The sequence below is a fragment of the Musca domestica genome, unplaced genomic scaffold, assembly GCF_030504385.1.
Source record: "Musca domestica strain aabys unplaced genomic scaffold, Musca_domestica.polishedcontigs.V.1.1 32, whole genome shotgun sequence".
Taxonomy (NCBI): domain Eukaryota; kingdom Metazoa; phylum Arthropoda; class Insecta; order Diptera; family Muscidae; genus Musca; species Musca domestica.
In genome coordinates this window covers 2,611,028-2,637,520 of record NW_026712311.1, presented here as the reverse complement: position 1 = coordinate 2,637,520, position 26,493 = coordinate 2,611,028, and the positions used below count along the sequence as shown (strand labels likewise).

Below are 26,493 nucleotides of genomic sequence, written 5' to 3'. Positions count from 1 at the left end.
ATTCGATCCCCAGTTATTGGGGATTTTTTTTTCTATAGAAAAAAATTCGATCCCCAGTTATTGGGGATTTTTTTCTATAGAAAAAAATTCGATCCCCAGTTATTGGGGATTTTTTTCTATAGAAAAAAATTCGATCCCCAGTTATTGGGGATTTTTTTTCTATAGAAAAAAATTCGATCCCCAGTTATTGGGGATTTTTTTCTATAGAAAAAAATTTATCCCCCCAGTTATTGGGGATTTTTTTCTATAGAAAAAAATTCGGGTCCCCAGTTGCACTGGGGATTTTTTTCTATAGAAAAAAATTCGATCCCCAGCTATTGGGGATTTTTTTCTATAGAAAAAAATTCGATCCCCAGCTATTGGGGATTTTTTTCTATAGAAAAAAATTCGATCCCCAGCTATTGGGGATTTTTTTCTATAGAAAAAAATTCGGTCCCCAGTTGCACTGGGGATTTTTTTCTATAGAAAAAAATTCGGGTCCCCAGTTGCACTGGGGATTTTTTTCTATAGAAAAAAATTCGGGTCCCCAGTTGCACTGGGGATTTTTTTCTATAGAAAAAAATTCGGGTCCCCAGTTGCACTGGGGATTTTTTTCTATAGAAAAAATTCGGGTCCCCAGTTGCACTGGGGATTTTTTTCTATAGAAAAAAATTCGATCCCCAGTTACTGGGGATTTTTTTCTATAGAAAAAAATTCGATCCCCAGTTACTGGGGATTTTTTTCTATAGAAAAAAATTCGATCCCCAGTTACTGGGGATTTTTTTCTATAGAAAAAAATTCGATCCCCAGTTACTGGGGATTTTTTTCTATAGAAAAAAATTCGATCCCCAGTTACTGGGGAATTATTTTTATTTTCATTTCCTGTCACTCACCTTGCCATAACTGTTCAATGGCCCGCTAACCCAGCGATCAGCCTCCAGACGTCCTGTCATCAGTGCACCTGTATCCGGATCAATGCGTTGCCATTCACGCACTTCCCGTTGGAAGGGTGAGCGGGCACCATGTTTGCCCAGATGATGATCGCCTGCCGTTGTCGTCGTCCCCGAGGGGGCAAATAAACGCAGCTCCTTTTGATTGTGAGCATTCGGCGATGTTGTTGTGGTTGATGTCATGATTTCCATTTTTAATGTTGTTGTTCTAGCTTTTTTTTCTAATTGTATTATTTACATGAACTATTCTACCAGGAAGTCGAACTTCCTTCTTCTACGGAGTTTTGCTGGCTTTGTCTATTTTTCTTTCTCCCAGTTTTCTTTTCTGTAATTGATGAGCTTCGTTGTTCTTTCTCTCTCTTTTTGTCTTCGGTAATTTATGATTTTAGGTTTGGCTAATTCTTTTTCGTAGATTAGCTCTCTGGTGGGGTATCAGCTAATCGTCGCTTGTCTGACCAGCTTTCTTTGCAATTCGCTGATGCTGATGATGGCTGCTACTGTTTTATCTGTTCTTTTCATGAACACCAGCAATTTTTCACGCTCTAATTTAATTAATGTTGCTTCTCGGTTCGGTCTAAAGATAACACCTTTGTTTTCCAAAATTCATAAATCATCAAATAAATCTGTGAACAAAAAATAAATAAAAAATTAGAAACTTTAATAATTTATAATTAATTGTTATTGTAAAGAAAGTTAATAGGGGAAAGAGCCTAGTTTTGGAAAGTAAATCAGATTTATAGAAAAAAAATAAAAAATTGTAAAAGTAACAATCGTAAGACCCTAATGGACCTCGATTTTAATTGCTTAAAAAATATACATTTGAGGACTAAAAGGAGTCTTTAAAAAATTCTTCGTAAATCTCCGATTAAAGGCTTGAAGAGGTTTCTGGTTGGAAAAATACATTTGAAGACTTCTTAAAAAATTGAAGTTATTGGGAATTTTTTTCTCTAGAAAAAAATTGATCCCCAGTTATTGGGGATTTTTTCTATAGAAAAAAAATTTATCCCCAGTTATTGGGGATTTTTTTCTATAGAAAAAAAATTATCCCCAGTTATTGGGGATTTTTTTTATAGAAAAAAATGTATCCCTAGTTATTGGGGATTTTTTTTTATAGAAAAAAAAATTATCCCCAGTTATTGGGGATTTTTTCTATAAAAAAAATTTATCCCCAGTTATTGGGGATTTTTTTTATAAAAAAAAAATTATCCCCAGTTATTGGGGATTTTTTTCTAACAGAAAAAAATTGATCCCCAGTTATTGGGGATTTTTATCTATAGAAAAAAATGTATCCCCTGTTATTGGGAAATTTTTTCTATAGAAAAAAATTGATCCCCAGTTATTGGGTAGAGGGTCTCTAATTTTTTTTTTAAAATAATCACATTTTAAAGCTCGAAGGGGACTTTTATAATTCTTTAAAAGATTAAATCCAAAAGCCCTGCGATATTCTTGAAAAAAAAAATAAATAAATAAAAATCACATTTAAAGTTATGTGAAGGATTCATTAAAAAGTCCTGACTTGAAGCATGAAGATCTCTTTGAATTTAGAATTTAAAAACCACATTTGATATTTTTATGATTTTTTTAAAAAATCTACTTAAAGGTAAAAATCTTTGTTAAAAGGTCCATGGTTTTTTTTAAGTCCTTTGGGGATTTTTAAAAAATCTTTAAAAAGAATATACTCCTGAAGACCTTTGGCTATTTAAAAAAAAATCAATTTTATTTTCAAAGGCCTTAGAGGAACTCTAAAAAATCCTCAAAAAAAAACCTTTGAAGATTTCGAAAATTTTTTTTTTTGAAAAATAGAATGTTTTATGACTTCAGTGGTCTCAGAAAAATTATAAAATTATCCTCATCTGAGGGTGTTAAGGCATAATTAAAGAAATTTAATGATTTTGTTGAAACCATATTTGAAGGTCTCTAGTGATCTCCTCGTTTAAAGACCATAACGATTTTCAAAAATGCAATTAAATGGGGATTTGTGAACATTTTGTAAAAAATTCTTGATGTCCTGAAAAAATAAACGAAAAAAAAAAAAAATAAAAAAAGTTTAAATGCCGTTAGGAGTCCCTCTAAATTCACTTTTGAAGGCCTTTGGGAACTCCTGATTTTTTTTTTAAACTCCAATTTTGAAGGCCTTTGGGAACCCCAGAAAAATTCCTTAAAAATCCACGTTTGAGAGCCTTTGGGAATCCCTGAAAGTCCACACTTGAAAGACTTTTGGGAACCCCTGATTTTTTTAAATTCAAGTTTGAAGGCCTTTGGTAATCCCCGAAAATCCACATTTGAAGGCCTTTGGGAACCCCTCAATTTTTTTATAACTCCAAGTTTGAAGGCATTTGGGAATCCTTAAAAATCCACTTTTGAAGGCCTCTGAGAACCCCTGACAAGTTTTTTAAATAAATTGCGTTTGAAGGACTTTGGGAATCTCTGAAAAATTCTTTAAAAAGGCCTAGGAAGGTCTTTGAAAATTTCTTTAAAAAATTCACATATGAAGGTCTTTGGAGATCTCTGAAAAATTCTTTAAAAATCCACGTTTGAAGGTTTCTTAAGTTCTTTAAAAAAATATTTAAAAAATTGATTGAAAAAATTCTTTGAAAAATCCACGTTTAAAGGCCTTTAAAAATTCTTTAAAAAATCCAAGTTTGAAGGCCTTTCAAGATCTCTGAAAATTTCTTTAAAAAATCCACCATTTGAGATCTATAGAAAATCCATAAAAAATCCACGTTAAAAGATATTTGGAAATTTAGAGTCCTTGAAAGGTTTTTGGAAATTTCTTAAAAAAATCGACGTTTAAAGGCCTTTGGAGATGTTTGGAAAATTCTTTAAAAAATCCATGTCTAAAGGCATTTGGAGATCTCTGAAAAATTCAAGTAATCCACGTTTGAAGGCCTTTGGAGATCTCTGAAAAATTCTTTAAAAAATCCACGTTTAAAGACCTTTAGAAGCCTCTGAAAAATTCTTTAAAAATCCACGTTTGAAGGCTTTGGAGATCTCAGAAAAATTCTTTGAAAACTCCACTTTTCTAGGCCTGAAAAATTATTTAAAAAATCCACGTTTCTAGGCCTTTGAAAATCTCTTAAAAAATTCTTTAAAAAATCCACGTTTCTAGGCCTTTGAAAATATCTTAAAAGAATTTTTTTTAAAAAAATCCACGTTTCTAGGCCTTTGAAAATCTCTTAAAAAATTCTTTAAAAAATCCACGTTTCTAGGCCTTTGAAAATCTCTTAAAAGATTTTTTTTAAAAATTCTTTAAAAAAAATCCACGTTTCTAGGCCTGAAAAATTCTTTAAAAAAAATCCACGTTTCTAGGCCTGAAAAATTCTTTAAAAAAAACCCACGTTTCTAGGCCTGAAAAGTTCTTTAAAAAATCCACGTTTCTAGGCCTTTGAAAATCTCTTAAAAAAATTCTTTAAAAAAATCCACTTTTCTAGGCCTGAAAAATTCTTTAAAAAATCCACGTTTCTAAGCCTTTGAAAATCTCTGAAAAATTCTTAAAAAAATTCACGTTTCTAAGCCTTTGAAAATCTCTGAAAAATTCTTTGAAAAATCCACGTTTAAAGGCTTTTGGAGATGTTTGGAAAATTCTTTAAAAAATCAACGTTTGAAGGCTTTTAAGAATCTCTGAAAAATTCTTTAAAAAATCCACGTTTCTAGCCCTTTGAAAATATTCCTTGTTTAAAGGCCTTGAAAGGTCTTTGGAAATTTCTTTGAAAAATCCACGTTTAAAGGCTTTTGGAGATGTTTGGAAAATTCTTTAAAAAATCCACATTTAAAGGCCTTTGGAGATCTCGGAAAATTCTTTAAAAAATCCACGTTTCTAGGCCTTTGAAAATCTCTGAAAAATTCTTTAAAAAATCCACGTTTGAAGGCCCCTAAGAATCTCCGAAAAATTCTTTAAAAAATCCACGTTTGAAGGCTCCTAAGAATCTCCGAAAAATTCTTTAAAAAATCCACTTTTGAAAGCCTTTTGATTCTCTGAAAAAATCTTTAAAAAATCTAGGTGTAAAAAGGCCTTTGGAGATCTCTGAAAAATTCTTCAAAAAGTCCACGTTTAAAGGCTTGTAAGAATCTCTGAAAAATTCTTTAAAATCCAAGTTCGAAAGCCTTTCGGAATTTTCAAAATTCAATAAAAAAGGAAGTTTTAAGGCCTTTTCGAATTTTTAATTTTTTTTAGAAAATCCACATTGGAAGGCCTTTCCGAATTTTTAAAAAAATCTTTAAAAAATCCAAGTTTGAAGGTCTTTCCGAATTTTAATTTTTTTAAATCTACGTTTGAAGGATTTTCGGAATTTTCAAAAAAATCTTTAAAAAACGCCTTTGAAGTTCTTTTCGAATTTTAAAAAATCCAAGTTTGAAGGCCTTCCGGAATTCTTGGATTTTTAAAGAATCCACGTTTGAGGGCCTTTGGAAATATTTTAAAAAATTGTTTAAATAATCCATGAGTGAAGGCCTTGGGAGGCTTTTGTGGGTCTCCGAAAAAAAAAATTCAAAAATCCACGTCTGAAAGCTTGAAAAGGTTTTTGAATAATTCTTAAAAATACGTCATTTAATAGCCACAACTTTGTGCGGTTCTCAAGAAACAGCTGTTGCCCATAAGCAGATTTGAATACTTGAACACAGCTACATACATATGCCTGTCTGTTCATGTTTATATTTTGGAGTATGAAATTTATTACTCACATAACTTGTTGTTGTTGTTGTTCAAATTTTGATACTCCGGTATTTTTTTGTTTTGTGAATTTTTAATGATTTCCATAATCATCGGCACGTTCATGTTCTACAGTTCCGAGTGATTTAAATTTGTCGGAATTAAGAAAAGGCAAAAAAAAGCGGAATGAAAGACATACAGCCGGTTTGTTGACTGGATGGATGGATGGACAGTCAGTGAGCCAGCCAGCCAGTCGTAACACCATCAAATGTCTGCTGGTCTGTCTGTCTGTCCGTCCGTTGTTTCGCTTATGAGTAGCTATTAAGGTAGTGGTTCTGGTTTTGTAATTATTATTCCAACACACATGATGGCCAAAGGCAGGCCAACTACCACCAGCAGCAGAATGACAGCCGGCAGTAGCTGGAGTAGCCAGGGAAGAGAGGGGAGACGGGGATCTGTAATCCGCTACAGCCTACTAAAAATTTCAATGTAGCAAAAAGAGGCAGGCAATTTGTGTGTGTGTGTGTCGAACAAGAACTACTCCCAAGAATTGGAATTGAGTACAAGTTCAAAGTTGTTTTTCCAATTTCGATCCCCTCCTGCCTTTCGGCTTTTTCTGCTGCCGATGAAAAACCAACCAACATTTCCAACTCTAAATAACTGATCATTTCAAATGGAAAACTCATCAAAACAAGAACAAGTTTATGTTGTTGTTGCCGGTTAACACTAATTTCCCCGAGTTGCAGAAAAACAGTGTTCTTTCTATGTGTGAGTGTGTGTGTGTGCGTTTGTTTGTGTCTGAGGAAAAATCAAGAAAAACAACATGACCGGAATAACTTTATGTTTATCTGCAGCAAAAAAACAAAACAAAAAATTGATAGGCAATAGACGCATGACCAAGTCGATAGAAAAACTAGTCCACATATCCATGGAAAAGAGCGTCTTAAGAATGGGAACGAACAACAACAGCAATAACATGGTGTCGAGAAAGCTTGGATGTTTTCAAAACAAAAACATGGACTCAATTGTAACAATTGATTGGAGATTTTTCTAGAAAAAAAAAAATTTATTTGTTTTTCAAAAGTGGATTTTTATAGGATTTTTCAAAGGCCCCTTGAGGCCTTTAAACGTGTTTTTTTAACGAATTTTCCAGAGATCTCCAAAGGCATGCAAAAGAGGATTTTTTAAGAATTTTTCAGATATTCACAAAGGCATTAAAACGTGAATTTTTTAAAGAATTTTTCTAAAGATCTCTTCAAAAGTGTATTTTTTAAAGAATTTTTCAGATACCTACAAAGGCCTTCAAACGTGGATTTTTTTAAAAAATTTTCAGAGATCTCCAAAGGCCTTCTATTGTGGATTTTTTAAAGAATTTTTCAGAGACCTACAAAGGCTTCAAATGTGGATTTTTTAAAGAATTTTTCAGAGATCTCCAAAGGTGCTCAAATGTCGACTTTTAAAGAATTTCCAAAGGCCTTCAAACGTGGATTTTTAATGAATTTTTCAGAGGTCCCCAAAGGCCATAAAACGTGGATTTTTTAAATGAATTTTTCAGAGGTCCCCAAAGGCCATAAAACGTGGATTTTTTTAATGAATTTTTCAGAGGTCCCCAATGGCCATCAAACGTGGATTTTTAAAAGAATTTTTCAGAGATCTTCAAAGGGCTTCAAACGTGGATTTTTTAATGAATTTTTCAGATGTCCCCAAAGGCCATCAAACGTGGATTTTTAATGAATTTTTCAGAGGTCCCCAATGGCCATCAAACGTGGATTTTTTAAAGAATTTTTCAGAGACTCCCAAAGACCTTTAAACGTGGCTTTTTTAAAGAATTTTTTAGAGCACCCTTAAGGCCTTCAAACGTGGATTTTTTAAAGAATTTTTCAGAGACCTTCAACGGCATTTAAACGTGGATTTTTTAAAGAATTTTTTAGAGCACCCTTAAGGCCTTCAAACGTGGATTTTTTAAAGAATTTTTAGAACACCCGTAAGGCCTTCAAACGTGGATTTTTTAATGAATTTTTCAGAGACCTTCAAAGGCTTTCAAACGTGGATTTTTCAAAGAATTTTTCAGAGATCTTCAAGGGCCTTTAAACGTGGATTTTTTAAATAATTTTTCAGAGACTCGCAAAGACCTTTAAACGTGGATTTTTTAAAAGAATTTTTCAGAGATCTCCAAAGGCCTTCAAACGTGGATTTTTTAAAGAATTTTTTCAGAGATCTCCAAAGGCCTTTAAACGTGGATTTTTTAAAGAATTTTTTCAGAGATCTCCAAAGGCCTTTAAACGTGGATTTTTTAAAGAATTTTTCAGAGATCTCCAAAAACTTTTAAACGTAGATCTTTTAAAGAATTTTTCAGAGATCTCCAAAAACTTTTAAACGTAGATCTTTTAAAGAATTATTCAGAGATCTACAAAGGCCTTATAATGTGGATTTTTTAAAGAATTTTTTTAAAGATCTGTCGAGGCCTTCAAACGTGGTTTTTTTAATGAATTTTTCAGAGGTCCCCAGAGGCCTTCAAACGTGGATTTTCTGACGAATTTTTCAGAGATTTCCAAAGGCTTTCAAACGTGTATTTTTTAAAGAAATTTTCAGAGATCTTCAAAGGCCTGGAAACGTGGATTTTTTAAAGAATTTTTCAGAGATCTCCAAAGGCCTTCTATTGTGGATTTTTTAAAGAAATTTTGAGAGCACCCTTAAGGCCTTTCAGAGATTTCCAAAGACCTTCAAACGTGGATTTTTTAAAGAATTTTTCAGAGATCTCCAAAGACCTTCAAACGTTGATTTTTTAAAGATATTTTCAGAGATCTCCCAAAGCCTTCAAACGTGGATCTTTTTAAAAGAATTTTTCTGAGATCTCCAAAGGCCTTCAAACGTGAATTTTTTAAAAGAATTTTTCTGAGATATCCAAAGGTGCTCAAATGTCGATTTTTAAAAAATTTCCAAAGCCCTTCAAACGTGGATTTTTAAAGAATTTTTCAGAGATCTCCAAAGGTGCTCAAATGTCGATTTTTAAAGAATTTCCAAAGGCCTTCAAACGTGGATTTAAAGAATTTTTCAGAAATCTCCAAATGTGCTCAAATGCCGATTTTTAAAGAATTTCCAAAGCCCTTCAAACGTGGAATTTTAAAGAATTTTTCAGAGATCTCCAAAGGTGCTCAAATGTCGATTTTTAAAGAATTTTTTAAAAATTTCCAAAGGCCGTCAAACGTGGATTCTTAAAGAATTTTTCAGAAATCTCCAAAGGTGCTCAAATGTCGATTTTTAAAGAATTTATTAAAAATTTCCAAAGGTCATTAAACTTGGATTTTTTAAAGAATTTTTCAGAGGGTCCCAAAGGCCTTCAAACTTGGATTTTTCAAAGAATTTTTCAGAGATTCACAAAGGCCTACAAACGTGGAATTTTTAAATAATTTTTCAGAGATTTCCAAAGACCTTTAAACGTGGATTTTTAAAGGGTTTTTTCAAATACCCTTTCAAGCCTCGAAATGTAGATTTTACTCAAATGTGTTTTTTGGTATTGAAAATGGATGACGTAGGTCCACATTTTGGTATAGCCCCCATATAACGTTACCTCCCGATATTCGGTATTTTGATGATTTCAGCGACATTATTCAACGGAATTTTTTCAAATTTGGTATTTAAAGTTCGTAATGGGTACTACAGCCTGTGACAGAAAATTGTCTGTGAAGGTCCATGTCTTCGTATAGCCCCCATATAAGGGTACCTCCCTTTTTTCGGTATTTTGATGATTTTAGCGACAATATTTACCGGAATCGTTTCAATTTTGGTATTTGAAGTTCGTAATGGATACTACAGCCTAAGACAGAAAATTGTCTGTGCAAGTCCACGTCTTCGTATAGCCGCCATATAGCTGTACCTTCCGATATTCGGTATTTTGATGATTTTAGCGACATTATTCACCGGAATTATTTCAAATTTCGCATTTGAAGTTCGAAATGGATACTACAGCCTAAGACAGAAATTTGACTGTGCAGTTCCATGTCTTCGTATAGACACTAATATAACGGCAACATTTGGCATTTTTAAAATTTTAACAGAATTTTTAACGGATTTTATTTTATTATTTTATTTTTTTTTTTTTTTTTGAAAATTGCCAAAATCGTTCCAAATGGTGGAGGGTATTCAAAGCTCGATCCGGCCGAACTTACAGCTTTTTTACTTGTTTTTATAAAAAAAGTCGCCAGTGAGCTATGGGACCAGATTTATTCCTATAGAAAAAAATCGCCAGTTTGGGGGGTCAATTTTTTTTTTAGAAAAAAAAAATAGAAGAAATTACAGTTGTGTGGAGAACATATATAGAAAAAATCCCCAGTTTCCTGGAGGACCCGATTTTTTTATAGAAAAAAAAGGACTAAATTTTTTTTTCTATTTTTTATTAATTTATTTTTTTTTTTTTTGCAATTTTAATCTGCCAATCACTCCAACTAATGCCCGACTTAGTGAAAGGAGTAATTAATTATCTTCTCTTCTTATGTGTTTTTATTTATTCTTTTCTGTTCTGTTCTGTTTCTATTTTTTTTCAATTACATTCCGATTCCAGTTATTTGTTGTCATTACCATGAGGTTTGTGTCTTAAGTCTTTTGTTTGACAACATCATTTGTTATGCTTACCCTCCCGGTTACTGGCAAGTGTTGGAAGAAATACCATTTTCCGTTCTATTCAATTATTCTGCACCATGTTCTGGCCAAGAGCTTGGCTCCCTCTACCCCTCGCGGAGGTATAAGTGTATGCGATGGTGATATATAAACCAGTCTGTCTTCTGCCGTTTCTTCGTGGTCTCAGTCTGTGTCGCTGCCACTGTCTTGTCATTGTAATTAACTGTGCTTGGATTTTTGTTTCCATTATCTCTCTCTCCCCCCAATTGAGGACCATGCTTAGCGGCCAGCGACATGGCTGCTAATGTCTTGAAATGGTTACGAACAAGGAAGTGTTGATTTAATAAATTTTAATTTTAACTGTAAAGTTTTTCTTTTTTTTTTTTTGGGGGGGTTAGGAAAAGTCAGAAAGGTGTTATCAGGTGAATTGTAGAGGAAAAGGGGGGAAACTAGATTCTGGAATGGAAAAAAATATTTGAAGAAAATGGGTTAATTTTATCCACTTCCGAAATTCCTAGGTCCCATTTTTTTGTCAAATGCCATTCAATATTTTTTTCTGAGACCTTAATCGAGGCCTTTGGTAGCCTACCACAAAAAAATATTTGAAGAAAATGGGTTAATTTTATCCACTTCCGAAATTCTTAGGTCCCATTTTTTGTCAAATGCCAGCTAATATTTTTTTCTGAGACCTTAATCTAGGCCTTTGGTAGCCTACCACAAAAAATATTTGAAGAAAATGGGTTAATTTTATCTACTTCCGAAATTCCTAGGTCCCATTTTTTTTGTCAAATGACACCCAATATTTTTTCTGGGACCTTAATCTAGGCCTTTGGTAGCCTACCACAATGAAAAAATCCAACCTCATCAATAAATGATCTCATTCTATTTTCCACAAAAAAATCACACCCCCTCACCCAATATGGCCACGGCAACTAGCAGCCAGTTTCAATGCGGAAGCTTAAGCTCTATTTACACTCGGCTAATATGAAATTAATATCGAATTTAAAAGAAATAAAAAAAATGTAACTATTGCGTGTTGTTTTGCTGTTGTTGTTGTTGTTGTTGTTGCTATCCACCTTAATCAGATTTCTAGGCAGGCAAGCATCAACCCCAAGACAACTGGTCGAATCCAAGCCAAGTGTAATAATAACACAAAAAATAATCAACATCAATCTTAAAATAAATAACAGCAATTAAATAAATTTTTGTTGTTGTGGTTGTTGTTTTTGCTGAGGTGAGGGTGTTGATTTTGTTATTGTTGTATATTTTTTTTAATATTTAAAAAATAATTGCCAAGACTGATTAGTTGTTAAACATTTGTTTTATTTAATGTTCATTACTGGAGCGAGACATGTTATTTGGTTTGAGGGGGAAGGGGTAAGGGTTATGAGGGGTAAGTATGTAGGGGGAGGAAAGGGGGAGAGGGTCCCAAAATTTTGATTCCCGAATTTATTTTTAAGTTTCGGGGTGAAAAACTTGTTATTTTGTGGGGTAAGGCAATGTTTGTCAACTACACAAACAAAAGACTTAAGAAACAAGCACCATTTTTTTAACGGAGGATTTTTGAAATATATTTTTCCAAAACCATTTTCAATCTAGATTTTTTAAAACCATACTTTCAACGACCATCTCTAAAAAATATATATATTTTTTAAAATATCAGCCTTCAAATGTTCATCCTTCAAAGAGACTTTTAGAGATACTTTAGAGCGTTCACTAGTGGTTTTTTAAGAAATATAGTCTTTAAACAAGATTTTTTTCGAAACTTTTGGAAAGTTTTCAATCAGAATGTTTTACGCCCTCAAACGCGGATTTCCAAAGACTTTTTGTAGGATTTCTAAAAAAAAAATTGGCCTGAAAAAAAATTGAAATTTGTGAAGGACTTCATACACGATTTTTTAAAATAATTTTTGGAGAGCTCTTAAAGTCTAGAAAAGTGAATTTAAAAAGATTTTAAAGGCCTTTAAATTAAGTTTATTCAAAGAAAATTCAATGTATGTTTTTAAAAAAAACACAAAAATTGAAAAACTTAAGACCTGAATTTAAAATTATGGCAGGCAATCAAGTTAGGATTTTTATAAAAATTTTAAGACGCTCAGGCGTGGTTTAAACCCTGTGATTTTTTGGAATATTTAGTAAAAAAAGTCAATCAGATTTTTTTGAATTTTTTACGCCTTCAAACTTTTTTTTTTGATAATTTCTTAAGCCTTCAATCGCGGCTTTCCAAAAAAAAAAAATATTTAAAAAAATTTTGTCTTCAAATGTTGAAATATTGTGTTTTTTTTTAACCCTCAGCCACATGGCTAGAGGGGTATCACTCCATATGGCCAAAACGTGCCTCAAATAAACAACGGGTTTAGGTCCTAGGTCTCTTTGAACCAAATCCGTTTTAGGACATTTGAAGTTGATCTAGCGATGTCCATCCGTCTGTCTGTCTGTCGACTGGTTGATGCGCACGAGAGGAGTTTTCGATTTGATCCAAACTTGGTACATGATAAAATTATTATCAAACTTAGATCGAGTTCGGAGATAGGCAATATAGGTCCAATCCTTCTGATAACTCCCCCAGAACGAGTCAAAATTTTGAATAATTATAACCTATAACTCTCATAAAATGTGATGTAAGTGTCTTATCAGAATATTTTTATTAACCCTTTGTCTGGTGTGAAGATGGTCCATGGTATCGGTCCACACCTTCTGATAACTCCCCCACAAATTGTCAAAAATTTTGAATATCCATGAAGCTCATAAAATGGGAAATTAACATCCGATTCCATTCAGACTTGGTACATCTCAATATTTCCATGAATACAAGATCTGTTATAAATATGCTAGTAGTCGGACCATGACTTCTGGGACCTCTCCCACAAAGGGTCAACGTTTTGAATTACCAAAACAATCATAAAATCCGAAATAAGAGAGTCGGATCTTTTCATATTTCACACATCCCATAATTTTTACTAACACAAGATCTCTGTGAAAATGGAATATATCGGTCCATTTCTCCTGGTACCTCCCAAAGGCTCAAAATATTTGAATATCTATGAAGCCCATAAAGAGCGATTCCATTTAGACGCCCCTCACAAAGGATAAACATTTAGAATAGCCATGAAGCTCATGAAATGCGAAATTAACATCCGGTCCATCCATTCAGATTTAGTACATCTTAATATTTCCATGAATACAAGATCTGTTATAAAAATGGTAGTGATCGGACCATAGAGTCCAAGATTTTTAACTGCCTTAAAATTACGTTTTTTCTAACACACGATCTGTTGTGAAGATGATAGATATCTGCGAACATCTTCTGGTACCTCAACCACAAAGGGTCACAATTTCCAAATTTTCCAATTTCCAATTTCAAAATTTTCTTGTAATTTTGTCCATACCAATATTTTTATCTGTATTGAATGAAAATCATAGCGTTATAGGGTATAAAAATCTATATTAAGGGAGTGTCTTTGAAAAAAATATTTTTTAAATAATCCTTGAGAATTTTGTTAAAATAATAAAATATTATTAAAATTGTTGGTAGAAAATCCACAAGTAAATGTAGTCCTAAAATATTTTTTGAGAGAGGATTTTTAAAAAATAATTAAAAAAACTTCTCAAGGAAAAAAAACACCTTAAAAATATACTTTTTTAAATCCAAATGTGAAGATGGAATATTTTTGAAAAAACACTAAAGAGGAGGTACTAAAAAAATATTTAAAAAAATTTAAAAAAAAAAAATATTTTAACAAAAAAGTCCAAAAAATATATTTTCCTCTTTCACATATGCACTTCATAAGTCCACCTGGCATAAATCCTAACTGCAATAGCCAGCCACATTTAAAAATGGTCAATTCTGAATTGCCAAGAAAAAAAAAAAAAAACAATGAATAAATATAATTTTTTATAGAATATTTATTGTATATTAATTGACTGGCTGTCTCATGCACAAATACCCACCACCTACCTCCGTACATTTTAATATGTATTAGAAGAAAATGGACTACTCAACACAAAGCGTTATAGGGTATAAAAATCTACATTAAGGGAGAGTCTTTGAAAAAAAATATTTTTTAAACAATCCTTGAAAATGTTGTTAAAATAATAAAATATTATTAAAAATGTTGCTAGAAAATCCACAAGTAAATGTAGTCCTAAAATATTTTTTGAGAGGATTTTCAAAAAAATAATTAAAGAAAACTTCTGAAGAAAAAATCCTTAAAAAATATATCTTTTTTTTAAATATTTAAAAATATTTAAAATATTTAAAAAAAATAAAAAAATAATTTTAAATAAATTTAATTTTAAAATCCAAAAAAAAAAAATATTTTCCTCTTTCACATATGCACTTCATAACTCCACCTGGCATAAATCCTAACTGCAATAGCCAGCCACCTTTAAAACAGGGGACTTTTGAATTGCCAAGAAAAAAAAAACAACAACAAGAACAATAAACAAAAAAAATATTTTTTTTTTTTATAGAATATTTATCGAATATTAATTGGCTGGTTGTCTTATTCACAAATACCCAACACCTATCTCCGTACATTTTAATATGTATTAGAAGAAAATGGACTACTCAACACAAAGCGTTATAGGGTATAAAAATCTACATTAAGGGAGTGTCTTTGAAAAAAAATATTTTTTAAATAATCCTTGAAAATTTTGTTAAAATAATAAAATATTATTAAAAATGTTGCTAGAAAATCCACAAGTAAATGTAGTCCTAAAATATTTTTTGAGAGGATTTTCAAAAAAATAATTAAAGAAAACTTCTGAAGAAAAAATCTTTAAAAAATATATCTTTTTTTTAAATATTTAAAAATATTTAAAATATTTAAAAAAAATAAAAAAAATAATTTTAAATAAATTTAATTTTAAAATCCAAAAAAAAAAAAATATTTTCCTCTTTCACATATGCACTTCATAACTCCACCTGGCATAAATCCTAACTGCAATAGCCAGCCACCTTTAAAAGAGGGTACTTTTGAATTGCCAAGAAAAAAAAAAACAACAACAAGAACAATAAACAAAAAAAATATTTTTTTTTTTTATAGAATATTTATCGAATATTAATTGACTGGCTGTCTCATGCACAAATACCCACCACCTACCTCCGTACATTTTAATATGTATTAGAAGAAAATGGACTACTCACACATAGCGTTATAGGGTATAAAAATCTACATTGAGGAAGTGTCTTTGAAAGAAATATTTTTTAAATAATCCTTGAAAATGTTGTTAAAATAATAAAATATTATTAAAAATGTTGCTAGAAAATCTACAGATAAATGTAGTCCTAAAATATTTTTTGAGAGAGGATTTTTAAAAAATAATTAAAAAAACTTCTCAAGAAAAAACCTTAAAAAATATATCTTTTTTTTTTAATTCAAGTGTGAAGATGGATTTCAAAAAAATTGAAAAAAAAAAACACTAAAGAGGAGGAATTAGAAAAATATTTAAAAAAAAATTAAAAAAAAATATATTTTTACAAAAAAAAAACCCAAAAAATATTTTCCTCTTTCACATATGCACTTCATAAATCCACCTGGCATAAATCCTAACTGCAATAGCCAGCCACCTTTAAAACTGGGGAATTTTGAATTGCCAAGAAAAAAAAAACAACAACAAGAACAATAAACAAAAATATATTTTTTTTATAGAATATTTATCGAATATTAATTGACTGGTTGTCTTATACACAAATACCCACCACCTATCTCCGTACATTTTAATATGTATTAGAAGAAAATGGACTACTCAACACATAGCGTTATAGGGTATAAAAATCTACATTAAGTGAGTGTCTTTGAAAAAAATATTTTTTTAAATAATCCTTGAGAATTTTGTTAAAATATTAAAATATTATTAAAAATGTTGCTAGAAAATCCACAATTAAATGGAGTCCAAAAATATTTTTTGAGAGAGGATTTTAAAAAAAATAATTAAAAAAACTTCTCAAGAAAAAATCCTTAAAAAATATATTTTTTTTAATCCAAGCGTGAAGATGGATTTCAAAATTTTTTTTTTTTTTTTGAAAAAACACTACAGAGGAGGTACTGGAAAAATATTTAAAAAAAAAATTTAAAAAAAAAATAATTTAACAAAAACGCCCCAAAAAAATATTTTCCTCTTTCACATATGGACTTCATAAATCCACCTGGCATAAATCCTAACTGCAATAGCCATCCACCTTTAAAACTGGGGAATTTTGAATTGCCAAGAAAAAAAAAAAAAAAAACAACAACAAGAACAGTAAACAAAAATTATTTTTTTTTTTTATAGAATATTTATCGAATATTAATTGGCTGGCTGTCTTATACACAAATACCCACCACCTATCTCCGAACATTTTAATATGTGTAACGGCCATAAATTGTCACAGTGGCCATCATGGTAAGTTATTGCCATGGAGCGTGTTGAGTTTACCAAAAAAAAAAAAAAACAAAGACAACCAGAATACTACGGAGTAGGCTGTGGGTGGCTTTTGAAAACAAAGACGTTTTATTTTTATTCAAGAACTGATTTGTTGGCCAAAAAAAAAATTCTGCAGTTGGCTTGAGTTGTCAATTTTTGTTTATTTTTATGCCCTACACCATAGCATGGAAGGAGGGTATATTAAGTTTGTCATACCGTTTGTAACACCTATATATATATATATATATATATATATATATATATATATATATATATATATATATATATATATATATATATATATATATATATATATATATATATATATGTATATATATATACATATAGATATATATATATGTCCGTTCGTCTATCCGTCTGTCCGTCTGTGGAAATCACTCTAGCTTCCGAACGAATTGAAGTAGATTGATAAAATTTTACTCAAATGTATGTTATGATTGCAGGACTTTTGGTATTGAAAATGGACCATGTAGGTCCACGTCTCCGTATAGCCCCCATATAACGGTACCTCCCGATATTCGGTATTTTAATGTTTTTAGCGACATTATCCAACGGAATTGTTTCAAATTTGGTATTTGAAGTTCATAATGGATACTACAGCCTATGCCAGAAAATTGTCTGTGCAGGTCCACGTCTTCGTATAGCCCCCATATAGCGTTACCCTCCGATATTCGGTATTTTGATGATTTTAGCGACATTATTAAACGGAATTCTTTCAAATTTGGTATTTGAAGTTCGTAATGGGTACTACATCCTATGACAGAAAATTGTCTGTGCAGGTCCACGTATTCGTATAGACCCTCATATAACGTTACCCTCCGATATTCGGTATTTTGTTGATTTTAGGGACATTATTTAACGGAATTCTTTCAAATTTTGTATTTGAAGTTTGAAATGGATGCTACAGCCTAAGACAGAAAATTGTCTGTACAGGTCAACGTCTTCGTATAGCTCCCATATAACGTTACCCTCCGATATTCGGTATTTTGATGATTTTAGCGACATTTTTCACAGGAATTGTTTCAAATTTGATATTTGAAATGTGAAATAGATGCTACAGCCTATGCCAGAAGATTGTCAGTGCAGATCCACGTCTTCGTATAGCCCCCATATAACGTTACCCTCCGATATTCGGTATTTTGATGATTTTAGGGACATTATTCAACGGAATTGTTTCAAATTTGGTATTTAAAATTCGTAATGGATACTACAGCCTATGCCAGTAAATTGTCTGTGCAGGTCCACGTCTTCGTATAGTCTTCATATAACGGTACCTCCCGATATTCGGTATTTTAATGATTTTAGCGACATTATTTACCGGAATTGTTTCAAATTTGGTGTTTGAAGTTCGAAATGGATACTACAGCCTTAGACAGAAAATTGTCTATGCAGGTCCAGGTCTTCGTATAGACCCTTATATAACGGCTACATTCGGTATTTTTAAAATTTTATCAGATTTTTTAACGGATTTTTTTTTTTTTTTTTTGAAAATTTCCAAAATCTTTCCAAATGGTGCAGGGTATTCAAAGATCGGCCCGGCCGAACTTACTGCTTTTTAACTTGTTTTTTGTTCATTTTTTTAATTTTTTTTTTATTTTTTTTCAATTTTTTTTTCAATTTTTTTTTTAATTTTTTTTATTTTTTTAATTTTTTTTGAATACAATGCACGTTTAGTCTTTGGCTGTCTTCGATCGAATCGAACGGTTTTGCAGTGTGCCATGATGGTTTAATTAGGCTTAAATCAACAAACTTGTTTTCATATCAAGTTATTGGTTGTTGTACAAAAAATCAAAACAAAAAAAAAAAAACAATAACAACAACAAAAACAGCCACCACTCAATCACACATCGAATCGGAGTCATTATTCCAACGGCCTTTTTGCCTAAACAAATTCATTATCAAAGTCAAGTTCATTACTTGAATGAATTTTTGGCCAGATCTAGATCAAAGTTGGTTGGCTTTGGCTGACTGACTCTTGGTTGAATTCAAAACCCCAAATTATTTATTATTTTTTATACTCCACATTTTACGCTAATTAATAATGTAATTGACTATTTGAATGCAAAAAAAAAAAAAACCATATGACATTGTAAATTTTGATATTTCGCCATCTAAGCAAAGCAAAATAAAGAAAAACAAAAGACTTAAGACACAAGCACCCCACCACACTCCAGTTATGGGTTCACTGCATTTATCTGCTTCGCTGGCTGGCTGGCTAGCTATCCGACTGACTGACTGTCCTCCCCTGATAAAGTTAACAACTTGTTTATGAATGCAATTTAACGATGAAGGTTATTTTGTTCGTCACCGAAAACTTTGTTGGATGATAGCCCAAATGACTGGCAGAAAGAGAGATATTTTTATGACATTTTTTATTTTAATTTTTTTATTTTGACTAAAGCGTAGGAAAAGCCATTCAAAATTTATGGAACATTTAACTTGTCATATTGTCAATGGCAAATGATGATGATGATGATATAATGGAAACTATTTTTTAAGACTAGAATAAAAATAATTTTTTTTAGGCTGAAATGATGTGAGTCACTTTTTTCCAAAAAACGTTTGGTTTTTTCGATTCTCAAGAGGAAATCATAAAAATGCAATAAAGTGATTTTTTTGGTCATGGAAAAAGGCGATAAGTTCAGCTTGGTTAACTATTCTGTTGAGAATAAAGGGTGAGATAAAAAACTGCAACAAAGTCAAAGGCCACAATTTTTACTTTTTTTAATTTTATTGAGTGAAACCAAAAAATGTAGGAAATAGCATCAAATTTTAAAATTATTTTAGATTCGTTCGAATTGGTCACCTTTGGCACGAATTATGGCCTTCAAACGACCAATGAAACCATCACACGCTGCCCGAATGTTGTTCTGCGGTAATTTGGCCCATTCCCGGCGAAGCGCTTGTTTGAGGTATTCGAGACTTTGGTATTTTAAGTGCCAATCTTCCTTTCCAAAATACTCCAGACACCAAATATTTCAATGGATTGGTATCCGGAGATTTTGCTGGCCATTGTGCGCTGGATGTGAGGCTTTAATACACCATCTAGAATATTTTCGATTATATTCGGCATTTTTACTGATGTCATGTTCGATTAATACGAGCGGAGAGCGATCATCGGCTGTTATGGCGACCCACACCAACACCATGACCGGCGCTTGATTTCTGGTGGCCAACCGAAGGTGCACATTTTCAGCTGACCTCTTAATAAACTGCTGGACAATGAATATTTTCTCATCGGAGAAACCCAAATTCGACAGTACACGACTTTCGGCCAAGCAGCGAATCAACTCTTTAGCTCTTTTGAGTCTATTTCTCCCTTCCTTTCAATGGCTTTACCAAAAATGACATTTAAGATTTTTTTTTAATTCACGTTGGAAGAAAATAATTTCAAAAAATTCCATCAAAAACAAAATTTATCAAAAATTACATTTAAAAAATCTTTATAAAATATTTGAAAATAAAATTCATGTTTGAAAAAGTTTCCTGAGAGGCACACATTTCGAGAGGCCTATAATAGTCGAATTTCCTAAGAAAAAAATTTAAAAAAATCTGTCTGAGCCACAAATGCTAATTTAAAATAGCTTTGAATGCCCTCCACCATTTGGAAAGAATTTGGCAATCTTCAAAAAAAAAAAATAAATAAAATAAAATCCGTTAAAAATTCTGTTAAAATTTTAAAAAATAACGAATGTAGCCGTTATATTAGGGTCTATACGACGACGTGGACCTGCATAGGGAACTTCTGTCTGGGCAGTCATTCATCAACGTTATTCGCCCTTGAAAAATATTTTTGTAATATAAGTGATATTTGGCTCTGGTAACCCTTAAAAACTCTTTTAAGAATGGATTATCGGTGGAATTATATATATATATATATATATATATAATATATATATATATATATATATATATATATATATATATATATATATATATATACATATATATATATATATATATGTATATATATATATATATATATATATATATATATATATATATATATATAATTCCACCGATAATCCACCAGAAAGAAATCATTGATGGGCAGTAAAAAATTTAATTATTTTTCCAAATTTTAAAATTTAAAATATTGAAAAAAATTGATTAAAAAATTTTAAAAATCGAAGATATTTAAATTCGGTGTTGTTCGAAAATTTTTTCTCCATTAGTCCTTCAGGCAATACATATTCATTAACAAAATATATAAAAATCAAATTTTTTCCAAATTTTAAAATTAAAGATCTTGAAAAAATTTATATAATTTATAATCCACCAAAAAAAGTATCATTGATAGGAAAAAAAAATATATATAATCCTTAAATTTAGCTCTTACAAAAATCACTAAAAATTGGCAAATATGAGCTCGAATAGTACTTTAAAGAAATGTCTTTCAAACAATTCTTTAAGTAACCTTGAATAAAATCTTTAGCTCTAATGGCCTTGGAAAATCGGAAACTCCTTATGCTTGGATTTTTTTTCAGAAAATGCAGGATTAATGGTTCAGATAGTCTCTTAATATTATCCTTAAAAAACCACAAATATTGGACGTAAAAATGGAAAAATCTTTAAAAAATGTCTCGAAATAAATTTTGAAAAATTGGCTTTTTAAAAATCTTCGAACATGATTCTGATAGTCCTTGAGGATGAGAATGTAAAAAGTACTTAAGTTTTTAACCCTCATAGTCCTTATGACATATTAATAAAATCCACAATTTTGGCTTTGAAAAATTTGGAAAATTTTCTTTAAATAAGCTCCAAAAAATCCTCAAACAGTGAATCTGTTTGTCCTTCATAAAAATTATTTAAAATGCATGATTATGAGCTCTTATGGTCCTTGAAAGAAATAATTCTTAAAAAAATCAATGATTATTGACTCTAATGGTGCTTAAGTAATCCGTACCCATTGGCTCTGATGGTCATGGAAAAAATGCAAGGTCCATAATTTTGACACTGACAGCCCTTGAAGCATCCTTAAAAAATCCCCAAATATTCTTAAAAAATTGTCAAAATAAATGGTGAACAATTCACAGTTATTTGCCTTTTTAAAATCCTCGATTTTTGATATAAAAAAAAACTCAAAAATCATATAAACCCTAATTTAAAAAAAAAATTCGCGATAAGTGGATTCAATAGTCCTTTAGAAATATTATTTTAAAAATCACGACTATAGGTTTTTATGGCCCTTGCAAAAAATCTCGAAATAATTCTTTATAAAATCAACGATTATTGACTCTGTGCTTAAATAATCCGCAATCATTGGCTCTGATATCATAATTTTCTCTCTTTAGCCAAGCTACTTAATTTTGACACTAAGAGCACTGGAGAAATTCTTTAAAAATCCTCGAATTCTTTAAACCATTAAAAGCCCGATTAAAATTAATAATTTTAGCTCTGATAATCCTTGGAAAATTGCTTTAAAAATCCCACAACAGTCCTTTAAAAATTCCCGAAAAAAAATCTTGAAAATGGTTCTTTTGAAAAATTATTTAAAAATGCATGACTATTGGTTCTTATGATCCTTGAAAAATCCTCGAAATATTTTTTTTTGAAAATCAATTAAATCATTATTGATTCTAATGGTTATTAAATAATACTATATCATTGGCTCTATAAAGCCTCCAAGATCCGTGGGTCTAAGGGTCCTTAACAAAAAACTTTAAAAAAAGTATGATTTTAGCTAAATAAATTCTAAAAATAAACGATTGAGGCCCTAATAGCACTTGAGAAAAAATCGTTAAAAAAAGTCCGAGAAAAATCCTGAACAAATCTTTAAAGCTTTGGCTTGGAAAATCCTTGGATCCTTCTGAACAATTTTGTAAGAAGAGACGACTTTCGGTTGTTATGGCGCTCTAAATAAACCATTTCAATAATTCATAAAAAATTATCGATTACTAGCTCTGATAGTCCTCAAAAAAATTCTACTATTACTGGCAACAGTTAACCTTAACTAAATTCTCAAAAAAAAAAACACGGATATGGGCTTTGAAAGACATTGAAAAATTCTATTAAAAAATCCAAGATAATTGGCTATTTAAAAAAATTCCTCGAAAATGCTACCACTTTCGAATCTCATGGTCCTAAAAAAATCTTCAACATTTAAAGACATAAATAATCGTTACTTAACTTTGATAGCCTTCAAAATTCTCTTTAGTCTCAAGTCATAGTCTCTGATAGTCCTTAGTTCTTGAAAAAATTATTTTAAAATATCAAGTCATTGGCCCTGATAATCCTCAAGAAAATTCTTTAAAACAACCTTAGATTTATGGATTTAGTAGACCTTGGAAAAAACCTTATAACTCTAATAGTTCTTCAGAAAAACGATTTAGGATTCACGTTTATTGGTAATGGCCATTTAAAAAATCGTCGAGATAATTCTTTAAAAAAACTCTGTTAGTCCTGGAAAATTTATAAAAAAAAAAATAAATAGTTATTCTTTCTTTAAAAAATTGTATTAAAAATACAAAATTATTGGCTATTGAAAAATTTGTGGAAATTTCTACAACTTTTGGATCAGATGGTCTTTTAAAATTATTTAAAAATTTTTCGAAATAAATCTTTAAAAAATAAAAAATAAAAATCTAATAGCCTTTAAAAAATGAAAATATAATCTTAAAAATCCACGTGTATTGCCTTTGAATTTCGTTAAAAAAAAACGTTTTGAAAGTTTAAAAACTCCTCAAAAATTCTCAAAAAATCTACAATTTTTGGCTATGTTAGTCCTTGAAAATATATTCCCTGAAAACTCCATGATTTTTTGGCCTCTATGCCCTTGAAATTATTTATAAAAATTTTGTAATCATTTGGCTATGATAGTCCTTGAAATTCCGCGATATTTGAAAAAAGGTATTATTTAAAGAATTTCACAATAATTGGCCTTTTTAGCCTTTAAAACATTTCTTTAGATTGCAGCTACAAAACAGGAAACGATATAGCCCTCCCCACTTGCTTTCCAAATTTTCACTGCCTTTGTTTGTTGTACAACAACAAAAACATCGAATTTATTTTTAAAAATTAATTCCTACGGCCGATTTTGTTTACATGCCTCTTTGTGTATATGTGAACCAATAAGCCATTGATTTGTATGTGTGTGTGTGAATATATGCTAATTTAAAACGACAGTTATGTTTACTCGAACGGTTTCGCCTGTTGTTGGCTCTTTTGTGTTAACCATTCTTTTGTTGTTATTGATTTTTTTGTCTTCAGCTGTTGCCCCGACTACGGCTCCGACCACCACCAAAGTGGCCCCCACAATTTCATCAATTTGTGCAAATGGTGGTCTTTGGCTTTTTGTGTGTTTTCGTTATTAATTTGAATTCATTTATTGAGAATTGGTCGATTCTGTGACAGTGCGTCACAGCGACATTTTTCGATCTAAATACAGATTAAATTATGACTCACAGATTGTTTATTTATTTATTTTGGGAATTTTTCAGTGGGCTTTTGTTTATTTAGTTTTCTTGTCAGTAGTGGAAGGGCTGTGGGAGGTTCGCATGGGAAATTTAACAAATTTGTTCAGTCAGAAAAAAACTTGTAATGGCTTACCTTAATTATAAAAATATTATTTGTTTTCTGCAAAAAGAAAAAAAATAAAATTAAATTAAATATAATTTTAAAATTGTGAATTTATAAAAAAATTAAAAAATATTTTTAAAAATTCCACGTTTATTTGAAAGCCCTGAAAAAAATATTTTTAAAAATTCCACGTTTATTTGAAAGCCCTGAAAAAAATATTTTTAAAAATTCCACGTTTATTTGAAAGCCCTGAAAAAAATATTTTTAAAAATTCCACGTTTATTTGAAAGCCCTGAAAAAAATATTTTTAAAAAATCCACATTTATTTGAAAGCCCTGAAAAAAATATTTTTAAAAAATCCACGTTTATTTTAAAGCCTTGAAAAAATATTTTTTAAAAATTTACGTTTATTTTAAAGGCTTGAAAAATATTTTTAAAAAATCCACGTTTATTTGAAAGGCTTGAAAAAATATTTTTAAAAAATCCAGGTTTATTTTAAAGCCTTGAAAAACTACTTTTAAAAAATCCACGTTTATTTTAAAGCCTTGAAAAACTATTTTTAAAAAATCCACGTTTGAATATGGGCCTTGAAAAAATATTTTTAAAAAATCCACGTTTGAATATGGGACTTGAAAAAATATTTTTAAAAAATCCTGGTTTATGGCTAGGCCTTGAAAAAATATTTTTAAAAAATCCACGTTTGAATATGGGCCTTGAAAAAATATTTTTAAAAAATCCACGTTTGAATATGGGCCCTGAAAAAATATTTTTAAAAAATCCACGTTTGAATATGGGCCTTGAAAAAATATTTTTAAAAAATCCACGTTTGAATATGGGCCTTGAAAAAATATTTTTAAAAAATCCACGTTTGAATATGGGCCCTGAAAAAATATTTTTAAAAAATCCACGTTTGAATATGGGCCTTGAAAAAATATTTTTAAAAAATCCACGTTTGAATATGGGCCTTGAAAAAATATTTTTAAAAAATCCACGTTTATGGCTAGACCTTGAAAAAATATTTTTAAAAAATCCACGTTTATGGCTAGACCTTGAAAAAATATTTTTAAAAAATCCACGTTTATGGCTAGACCTTGAAAAAATATTTTTAAAAAATCCACGTTTATGGCTAGACCTTGAAAAAATATTTTAAAAAATCCACGTTTATGGCTAGACCTTGAAAAAATATTTTTAAAAAATCCACGTTTATGGCTAGACCTTGAAAAAATATTTTTAAAAAATCCACGTTTATGACTAGACCTTGAAAAAATATTTTTAAAAAATCCACGTTTATGGCTAGACCTTGAAAAAATATTTTTAAAAAATCCACGTTTATGGCTAGACCTTGAAAAAATATTTTTAAAAAATCCACGTTTATGGCTAGACCTTGAAAAAATATTTTTAAAAAATCCACGTTTATGGCAAGACCTTGAAAAAATAATTTTAAAAAATCCACGTTTATGGCTAGACCTTGAAAAAATAATTTTAAAAAATCCACGTTTATTTTAAAGCCTTAAAAAATATTTTTAAAAAATCCACGTTTATTTTAAAGCCTTAAAAAATATTTTTAAAAAATCCACGTTTATTTTAAAGCCTTAAAAATATTTTTAAAAAATCCACGTTTATTTTAAAGCCTTAAAAAAATATTTTTAAAAAATCCACGTTTATTTTAAAGCCCTGAAAAAATATTTTTAAAAAATCCACGTTTATTTTAAAGCCTTGAAAAAATATTTTTAAAAAATCCACGTTTATTTTAAAGCCTTGAAAAAATATTTTTAAAAAATCCACGTTTATTTTAAAGCCTTGAAAAAATATTTTTAAAAAATCCACGTTTATTTTAAAGGCTTGAAAAAATATTTTTAAAAAATCCACGTTTATTTTAAAGGCTTGAAAAAATATTTTTAAAAAATCCACTTTTATTTAAAGGCTTGAAAAAATATTTTTAAAAAATCCACGTTTAATTTAAAGGCTTGAAAAAATATTTTTAAAAAATCCACGTTTATTTTAAAGGCTTGAAAAATATTTTAAAAAAAAATCAACGTTTATTTAAAGGCTTGAAAAATATTTTTAAAAAATCCACGTTTATTTTAAAGGCTTGAAAAAATATTTTTAAAAAATCCACGTTTATTTTAAAGGCTTGAAAAAATATTTTTAAAAAATCCACGTTTATTTTAAAGGCTTAAAAAATATATCCTTAACAATACAATACACATTTCCTTATTTGATTTTTATGTTTTTTTTTCGGAACCAAATATGGTAGGCTTGTTTCCTTTATGGTTCATTGTTGTTCTAAACTACAACAACAACAATTGAATGTATTCTATTGTGTGATTGAAAGCCACTGCCAAAGAGTGG

At 30.2% G+C, this 26,493-nt stretch overlaps 1 protein-coding gene across 6 annotated transcripts in view; it reads right to left on the bottom strand.

Moving 5' to 3' along the window:
- LOC101898946 (mucin-4) overlaps positions 1-26,493 on the bottom strand; it is a 155,280-nt gene that overhangs the window by 70,957 nt on the left and 57,830 nt on the right. For 5 of the 6 annotated variants that reach the window (XM_059125120.1, XM_059125124.1, XM_059125125.1 and 2 more), the window contains exons 2-3: positions 24,172-24,198; positions 873-1,552 (exon numbers count right to left, since the gene is read on the bottom strand). In XM_059125120.1, the coding sequence (XP_058981103.1) occupies positions 873-1,121 (249 nt within the window). In that variant the 5' untranslated portion in view covers positions 1,122-1,552; positions 24,172-24,198. The remainder of the gene's footprint in view (positions 1-872; positions 1,553-24,171; positions 24,199-26,493) is intronic. The other variant, XM_059125122.1, reaches the window with a different exon arrangement.